Here is an 8,988-nt window from a genome sequence, read left to right as displayed (position 1 = left end):
GCCAATTTTTGCTGTCGGGTTTCTTCCGACATCCCGTGAAGGGGAGGGACAATAAAGGATCTACGGAAACTCATCATGAGATCCCGACAATCACTGCGAAATCGCTTCCGCTCAACCACTGCGAAATAGCTTCCGCTCGCTACCGCGCAGAAGTGCAACTGAGCCAGAACAGGCGGTACCAAGGCAATAAGGGAAACACAGATGTGGGCGTGGCCCAAATGCTCCCACCCCATTGGTCGATGAGAAAGATGAAAGGAAAGGGGCGTGGCCAGGCAGCCGCGGGGGCCCGGAGATGCAGAGACGTCACAATGTAAGCCGTGCACGTGCGCAGTCGCTGTCCCCGCCCACTCCGGGGGGGGAGGAGGAGGGGCTCTCGTTGGGTGCGCGCGCAGCTTTCAGTACGGCCGTTCATGGCGTCTTTCAAAAAATTCTAGCTACCTGATGGACCTGAGAAGCCGTTCTCCGGCCCCCGCCCTGGACCCTCCCGCGCCACTGAACCCCCAGACCCGGGGGCCTTGGACCCCAGGGCTCAGGAGGTGGGCGAGGAACGGATAGCAGGGGGAAAGTGCATCATTTCACAGTCCCTTTCCTGACTCTTCACAGCCCCGCCCCGATTTTCTTGTCCCAGAAATCACCTCCAGAGACCCCCATCCAGTCCTCCAGACGCTCCCCCTCTCAGAAACCCCCTTCCTCAAGCGTCCCTTCCCTGAACCTGGGAGTGTATCTGCCCCACTCCCAGGTTAGTCCAGCCCGGGCACTCCTACTTCCCAGCTGCTCTTCCTCCGGCGCCCGGCGCCCCGCAGTTCCCCGTTCCTCTGAGAGCGGGCTCTCGGTCCAACTAGCCTTTCCCCTCGGATTCCTCTCCAGGACTGAACGTGGACTTAACCGAAGTTACCGCGGGACCTTCCGATCCCCTGTGAGTATGTCTGTGCCCCCCTCCCTCACCCTCCATCGAGTAAATCACTGCTGCTCCCAGCGCTCCTCTCCATCCCAACAGCAGACCTACTCTGCTGAGAACCTCCAGGGCATTTCTCAATCCCTCCCCTTCCTTTTCTCCAGCTCTCGGATCTTCAAAGAAGTGCTGGCCTGGCCTGGCCAGGGCCAACCCTCCTCCTCCCCGTCCCCACGCCTCCCTCCTCCTGCCTCCGCAGGTGCCTTTTCCCGTCTCCAGCACCATCCATCTCTCCTGCTCACTGGTTTCTCCCCTCTCCCAGCCCTGCCTTTAAACCCACAGGTCCCCTATCAGGAAAACGCTTGGCCTTTACACTGGCCACTCCTTTTAGCTGCCAGTAGGCTCCCCTCTTCTCTGGCAAACCACCCCAAAAACTCAGCCTCCTTCTCTCATCCCCAGATGGGGTTTCCTCTACCACCACTCTCAAGTTAGATCCGGAAAGACTTGGTATGTGTTTGTTCGTTGATTAAGCAACTGCCGGGATGCAGGTGTGTGCCAGATAGCACCTGCCCTCCAGGAACTACAAGCTGGAGAATAAACAGGCAAAAAAAAAAATTCCAGGACAGAATGAGCATGGTTTTGTGATGGGGAGAGGGGAAGCTCAGACTTAGGCATGCGAGGAGGGCCCCCCAGAGGTGGTGAGGTCAGAGGCAAGGCCCGATGGATAATTTCCATTGAGCCCAGATGACAGATGGCAAGCCACAGTCTGCCAAAAGCATCTGGCTGATTGAGCCTCTCTCTGAGAGCACGCTGGTATCCAGTCTTTGCCCTTCCTGTGGCGTCAGACTGCGCAGATCGTGCCTTTCTCATCGGTGCTAATTCATTCTTTCCCTTTTCAAAAGCAAGGCTTCGTTAAGCACTTACTTTGTCCCAATCAGCTTACTTTACATACATCATCTTGCCAAATCCTTCCGACAACCTTAGAGGCAGACGCTATCATCCCCATTTTACAGGTGAGGCCTCTGAGTTCCAGATGAAAGGGTGAATGACTCAAAGGACACATTTCACACACAGGCTCTGTGGGAGCAACATGGCTGGTTTATTCACCCAGGTGCGAGTGAGCTGAGTCCGAAATGAGGGTCAGCACAGAAGAGGGTTTAGTGGGGGTTTTTATAAACAGGGATAGCCGACCGCCTCCCACCTGCCCTGTTCAGTTCTTTGTTTCTGGGCCAAACTGGCAGGTGAAGAATTGCTTCCTGCTATGTGCAGTTCGCATATGACAGAGGGCGGTGGGCAGAACAGCTGTTTGTAGTAAATTCTTCTTCAAGCAACCAACTCCTACAACCTCTTGGTCCCAGTCGCATCCATCCTTCTGCTCTGGCATCGCCCTTACCAGGAGAGCTGGGGAGGGACAGCCTTCGTCTCTATCAGGGAGGGAGGGGGAAGGAATGCTGGCTGCAGCTGTCCATCAGATCTACAAAGTCCGGGGACTCGCTAATCTCCTGCGGCTATTGTTTTACAAGCCTAAGTTTTGCATTAACCACATTCTGTCCTATACATACTTTTTGGGTTCCCATGTGGAACACACCTAACACCAAAGAGATTAAGTCCCACAGTCAGGAAATGGCAGAGCCAAGGGTGTTGAACTGAGCAGTGGCACCGCAGAGCCTGAGCTCCTCTTCGGGCCTCTTTGCAGAAGCATCCTCCTGACCTCCTGCCCCTGGTTTTCTTGCCCGCTTGGTGAGCTCCTCTGCCTTCTGCTGCTCCTTAGGTAAATATGGGCGTTTTCAAGGGTTCTGCTCTCCTCTCTCCTCTGTTTTCTTGCAACACACTCCTTCAAAGGTCTTACTCCCACACCCCACCCTCAACTCACCCCAGTGCCCATGACTCTCTCGTCCCTCTCCAGCCCTGACCTTTCGAGGGACACTCAGAGCCACCTGCAGAATATCTTTGTCTTCCCACTTGCCAAGTCTGAAACCACACTCAGCATCCTAACCAGGACCGCAAACCAGCTCCTTCTCCAGCTGCCCTCACATCGTCAGCGGTACCCTAGGCTCTCACGGTGGGCTCTGCCTCTCCTCCTCTCTAACAGCACCATGCGTGGTCGCTTTTGTTCTTTTCCCGTCACCGTCCTCTCACTCACCCGTTCCACCCACGTGGAAACCACTCTCATTCCCTCCAACACCGGTGTTCTCTCCTGCCTTGGGGCACTTAGATGTAATTGTTATACTCTATCGTTTAGGGAATAATGACAAGAAAAATAGTCTACATGTTCAGTACAGAAAAAACTACCCTTTTTTCCCCCTGAATATTTTCAATCTGTGGTTGGTTGATTCCATGGATGTGAAACCCACAGTTAAGGAGGGCTGACTCTCTGTCCCCTGTTTCTGCAATACTTTCTTTGTGCTTTTTGCCAAGCTAATGCCTACTCATCCTTCGAAGTTCAGCTTCCTTCGACAAGCCTTATATCTACCCCTAGCTCAGTCTGGTTGCCCTGTTAGACCTCCTTTAGCACACTATACTTCTATTTTAAAATACTTTTCAGACTTATAATTAGTTGATTAGTTATTTATCATTCATTCATTCATTCATTCAACAAATATTTATTGAGTGCCTACCATGTACCAGGTACTATTGTAGATGGTGTGCAGTTAGCAGTGAACAAAACAAAGTCCCTTCCTCCATGGGGTTTACCCTCCAGTGATATAAAGTGGGCAATGAAAATAATATAATGAAATGTATAACATGTCAGCTGGTATGAAATGCTGTAAAACATTAGGAAAAAGGGATAGTGAGCGATTGAGGCATTACCATTTTAGACAGGGTACTCAGGGAAGGCCTTTCTGACGAGGTGACGTGTGAGTAGAGCTTTAAATGGAGATATCTGGAGGAAGAACATAATGGCTGGGCATTTCTCTTTGGGGCTAGGCCACACATTGCATGGAGGCAGAGGCCAAGCTTGGTGTCTCATTCATGGCTGTGTCCCTGGAACCTTTGCCAGTGCCTGGCAGATGGTGCTCACTCACTATTTGTTAAGTGACTGGTTACAAACCACTGAACCACTGACCTAAAAACAGGAACAACGTCTCCCTTGTATCACATGTAGACAGTTCATACATTTCCTGCAGATTAGCTGTGTACTAGGCACTGGCCTTTGCAGCTTTTAGAGGCAGAAAGGGCAAAGATGAATTATAGCCCTAGGGAAGGATTTTGTTATCCAGTGAGATTATAAACCCAGTGATATCACAGATTTGAGAAGGGAACCCAAGAAGGGGACCTGGAGCAGATTCTCTGGGACCAGACTGGGGGCCAGGGCAAGCCCTTTAGTTAGGATTGGGTATGGCTGGTAGCGAAAGAAAACCCCCAAATAACAGTGGCTTAAACAGTCATCAGGGACCCAGGCCTCTATCTTGTTCCGCCATGACCTCAACGTGCAGCTTCTACCTTGTCATCCAAGATAGCCGTCAGCTCCAGCACGGCGTCTGCATTCCGGCCAGCGGGAAGGAGGAAGGCCGGGAGAAGAAAGACTTCTCTGTGGAAAGACAGTTCCACATGTTGCATGTACCATTTGTGATTAAGTGCCACTTGCCAGAACGTAGTCGTAGGGCCGCATCTACTTCCAAGGGAAGCTGGGAAATGAACTCTCATTCTGGTGCGGGGGGAGGGTACTACCAAGCAGAAGTGGGGAGTGGCTGTTGGGGAACAACACATAGGCTCTGAATTACTTACTTGCCAGTCCGGCTGATGACTTTTCTGCCACTCAGCGACCATCTCCCAAGTCTGGCCAGGCTGATGGGACTGGTGAGGAGTCTCTGCACCTTGACATTCAGAAACTGAGGGAGAAGAAGGACATGCTGGACGAGGAGATCTCCCAGTTAATATCTGAGTAAGCCTCACGGTTCCTCCGCGTGGGTAAGATAACTTGTGAGTGTCCAGTGACTGACACCCAGTCGCACTGGCTTAGCATAAATACAGAACAGTGCCTTGGGGTTCAGTTGTTTCAGCAGCCTCTCTGGGCAGGAGCTGGGAGCTGGAAAGCTGCTGGGAATGGAGGCTGTCATTGTCCCAGGCTCCCCTGGAACTGCATTCTCTGTTTCTGCTTCCATCTGCGCAGACTCCATTCTCTCTGCAGGTGGGGTTTTCCGTGCGTTGGGGAAGCTGGCTCTCCCACAACTCCTAGAGCTCCCCCTCGCTCCAGCCACAGGGCAGAGACTGAGCAGTCTTGGAATGTGCATTTCACAGTGGAGGGAATTTGCCTGGCTGTTTGGATCACATGCCCATCTGTGAGTCCCTCGGCTGTGGCCAGGGTCACATAATACCAATGTGGCTATAGACCCACCCCACCCCTGTGTCCCAGGGGACAGGGCACATTTGCCAGGGGTGAGAGTTGGGCAGATCCCCTGCCCTGCTTAAGCTTCATGAGGGCATGGTCTGTCTTGTCATCACTATGTCCGCAGTGCCTGGCACCGAGCAGGCCCTTAGTGAACGTTTATTAAACACATGCCTCATCACTGTCTGATCATGGGGTCCTCGTCGCTTTCTTAACAGTGCTCTCTCTCCCTCTCTCCCCACCACTCACCGCAGAGGCTACCGTGTGGATGAGCTGGAGGACCACATTGCCCAGCTCCATGAGTACAATGACATCAAGGACGTAGGGCAGATGCTGCTGGGCAAGCTAGGTGAGCAGCCAGACTCCAGACGAGCAAGCAGGGTTTGGGGGTGTCCCTTCCCCTAGGGGTGCTGGATTTTGCTCCTTTGCCAGCTTTCCCCCCATTCTCAGCTGCCGCACTCCTGGAATGCACCAGCCCCTCTTCTCGCCATCCTCTGGTCTCCCTGGCCACCCAGCGAAGCAGCTGTACAGCTCTTACCTGAATTCCTGGGTTTTTTCCTTAAGTACAGAGCCTGCTTTGGAGCTGCAGGCAGGTTAGAGCAGGGCTCGCCCACCTGCTAGACTAAGGACTCAGGGTCCCAGTCTGCCAGGGCCTACTCAAAGTGATCGAGGCACCATCCGTGCCTCGGGTGGCTGGCTTGCAAAAGAGGCAGCAAGTGCAAGGGCAACCTTTTGTGGTTTAAATGGGTACTTTGCTCCTCCTTGAACAAAAATCTTGCTACCCATAGGGCTTTAGCCAAGGCACAGACACCTGTGTGTCTGGGCTGGCTAGGATAGCCCACCTTGGAGATAAAGAAATGTGCAGATGGCCTTGTACAAACCCTTCAGTCCCAGCCCAACTCAGGTGCTGGGCACCCTGTGTGGTAGTGTTCAGAGCTGGGGCTGTCTGTCCAGTTGCTGCCTGAGTTTTGGCACTTGTTGCAGAAATCAGTGTCCAGGATTCCACAGCAGGGAGGGCTTCTCTGGGTTTCATTGGAGAATGGGCCCCAGAGAAGGGGAAGGAGAAAACAGGAGGAGGGAATATAGGTGGATGAAGAGAGGAGGGCGATCAAGGCCCAAGAAGGAAGGAATGTGAGGGGGGTGCAGCCCAGTGGTTAAGAGCGTAAGCTCTTGTTAGATACAACCACGTTGAGACCTGCGACCTCAGGTATATGACCTAGAGCAGGGGCCTGTCCCTCGTCGTTTATTCAGTGGATATTTATCGAGCACCCGCTCTGTGCCAGGCCCCCTGCAGGATGCTGGGAGTACTTTGGTCAACCAGCCACTTGAAGATCTCTGTTCTCACGTGGCTTATGTTTTAGTGTTGGGGTTGGGGGAACGGTTAGTAAGTAAATGGACACAGAAAATTAATTAGAAACTGTGTTATGTGCCATGAAGGAGACAAAGGGCAGAGGTTGGGGGATACTGAGGCATGAACAGGGTGATGGGTGGGGGGAGGTAAGGTGGTCAGGGGAGATCTCTGAGGAGAACCCTTCCCAGGGGAGAAAAGGACGTATCTTTGCAGGAGAACAGAAGAGGAACAGCATCACAGGGACTACAGATGGGCAAGGGCTGGCACATGGGCCATGCTGAGTCTGGGGTTTTCAGCAGGCATAGGGTATACCATCAATCTATATATATATTTTTTTGAAACAGAGTCTCACTGTGTTGCCCGGGCTAGAGTGCCATGGCGTCAGCCTAGCTCACAGCAACCTCAAACTCCTGGGCTCAAGCGATCCTCCTGCCTCAACCTCCCGAGTAGCTGGGACTACAGGCACGTGCCACCATGCCCGGCTAATTTTTTCTATATATTTTTAGTTGTCCGATTAATTTCTTTCTATTTTTAGTAGAGACGGGGTCTCGCTCTTGCTCAGGCTGGTTTCGAACTCCTGAGCTCAAACAATCCGCCCGCCTCAGCCTCCCAGAGTGCTAGGATTACAGGCGTGAGCCACCGCGCCCGGCCTCATCAATCTATATTTTAAGGGCTGGGCAAGGTGGCTTGCACCTGTCATTCTAGCACTTTGGGAGGCTGAGGTGGGAGGATCACTTGAGGCCAGGAGTTGGCCAGCCTGGGCAATAGTGAGACCCCTGTCTCTACTAAAACTAACAAAATTAGTTGGTGTGGTGGCTGTGCCTGTAGTCCCAGCTCCTCTGGAGGCTGAGGCGGGAGGATCACTTGAGGCCAGGAGTTGGAGGCTGCAGTGAGCTATGGTGATGACACTGCACTCTAGCCCAGGGCAACAGAGCAAGACTCTGTCTCAAAAACAAAATTTACATTTAAAGCAGATGATTCTAGCTGCTCTGTGTGGAGAATAGATTCAGCGGGAGCTCTGTTTCATTCCTCTGCAAGACGGGGTGAGGGCTTAAGGAGTCTTCATGGGCCAAGTGTTGAATACAGTGCTCCACGCATGGAGGAGCCCAAGTGTGGGCTGTTAGCGTGGGGTGGCCAAGCAGGGGCCCCAGGGAGCCTCCTGGAAGAAGTAGCAGGGAGGTTACCTTGGCCGATTAGGTGAGGTGCAGGTGTGGGCACTGGCTTGAAGCCAGAGATGTTGGTCCTTGGTGGGTCAGGGCAGTGATGCTGGCCCAGGGCTTTGGCATACTCCCTCTGGACATCATCCTTCCTTCCTTTCAGCTGTGATTCGAGGTGTCACCACCAAAGAGTTGTATCCAGAATTTGGTCTGGACATGAATGACTGAGCAGAGGCTCACAGCCCCTTGTCCGTGGCCCAGAGGGGCAGGCGAATATGGACATGAGAAGCCATGAGAGCGCAACCAGCACACCTACAGGGTTTCCAGCAAGAAAATGCCAGAAGCCCTTTTCCAGAGAGCCCAACCTCCTGCCTAGAGAAGAAGGGGGCAAGGAGGAAGGGGTGTTCCCAGCTCCAAGATTTCCTGAAACGTCCCAGTGAGACCCATGCAGGGGTACGTGTATCCTGTTTGTCAATAAACATGTCTGTATACTGATTCTGTCTTCTCTGATCGCCCCAGTCACAGCCGGGAAAAAGCCTGCCTGGGATTAAAACAGGCTTACACGTGCCGGGCGCTGTGCTAAGTACTTTATGTCCATAATCTCTGATACTTAACACCGTCCTACGAGGAATCAGTATTACTGTCCCCGTCTTACAGATGAAGACATTGGGGCTCAGAGAGGCAAAGTGACTTGCCCAGGGTCACATGTGGCAGTAAGTGGCAGAGCAGGGATTTGAGCCCAAGGCTCGCTCTGAAGCTTGTGCTTTGCATACTGCCTTTGTGGGTCGAGGAGAAGCAGGTACGAGCTGAGAGTGAGCAATGGTGACATTGGGAAGAATTCCTCCCTTTGAAGTCGGTGTGTGGAACGAGGGTTCCAGTGTCCAGTTATAATTCTCTGTCAAGCAAGGGTGAGCTGTCACCCTTTCTTCGCCGTGTGGATAATCCCCACAGCAGAAGAACAGCCGAGCAATCCAGAATGGCAGCATTGCACGCCGGGCCGGCTCAGTCCGCCAGCCGCCCTCTGGCCCCGTCCCTGCTGGGTGTTCTCATGAGATTTCGGGTGGGATGGCAGTGCTTAGGGACAGCCTATTGGGAGGTGAAGGAAGTATAGTTTCTAAGAACCAGCCGTGCAATTGGACCTGGGTTTGAGTCCCAGCTCTGCCCACTTGGGAGTTGTATGACCACAGGCAACTGAACACTGTTGTGTTCCCCAGGGCAGTTGGCACTTAGCCGCCTCAATAAAGCCACCACAATAAAA

The 8,988-nt window shown here is 52.9% G+C and overlaps 1 protein-coding gene across 1 annotated transcript; it reads left to right on the top strand.

Annotated features, from left to right (window-relative positions):
- Window positions 1-407: 407 nt before the first annotated feature.
- Window positions 408-8,225, top strand: SWI5 (SWI5 recombination repair homolog (yeast)). The gene is made up of 5 exons (XM_012639851.1): window positions 408-536; window positions 868-916; window positions 4,657-4,778; window positions 5,477-5,571; window positions 7,894-8,225. The coding sequence occupies exons 1-5, from the start codon at window positions 442-444 to the stop codon at window positions 7,956-7,958; spliced, it is 426 nt and encodes a 141-aa protein (XP_012495305.1). The 5' UTR covers window positions 408-441; the 3' UTR covers window positions 7,959-8,225.
- Window positions 8,226-8,988: the final 763 nt, after the last annotated feature.

Source organism: Propithecus coquereli, unplaced genomic scaffold, assembly GCF_000956105.1.
Source record: "Propithecus coquereli isolate 6110/MARCELLA unplaced genomic scaffold, Pcoq_1.0 Scaffold142, whole genome shotgun sequence".
Lineage (NCBI taxonomy): Eukaryota > Metazoa > Chordata > Mammalia > Primates > Indriidae > Propithecus > Propithecus coquereli.
This window is presented reverse-complemented; position numbering and strand designations above follow the sequence as displayed.

Coding starts and splice junctions, on each gene's coding strand:
- SWI5 (XM_012639851.1), top strand. CDS start 442: ATGGACCTGAGAAGCCGTTCTCCGGCCCCCGCCCTGGACCCTCCCGCG. Junction 537..867: donor TGGACCCCAGGGCTCAGGAG/GTGGGCGAGGAA, acceptor ATTCCTCTCCAG/GACTGAACGTGGACTTAACC. Junction 5,572..7,893: donor GATGCTGCTGGGCAAGCTAG/GTGAGCAGCCAG, acceptor CCTTCCTTTCAG/CTGTGATTCGAGGTGTCACC.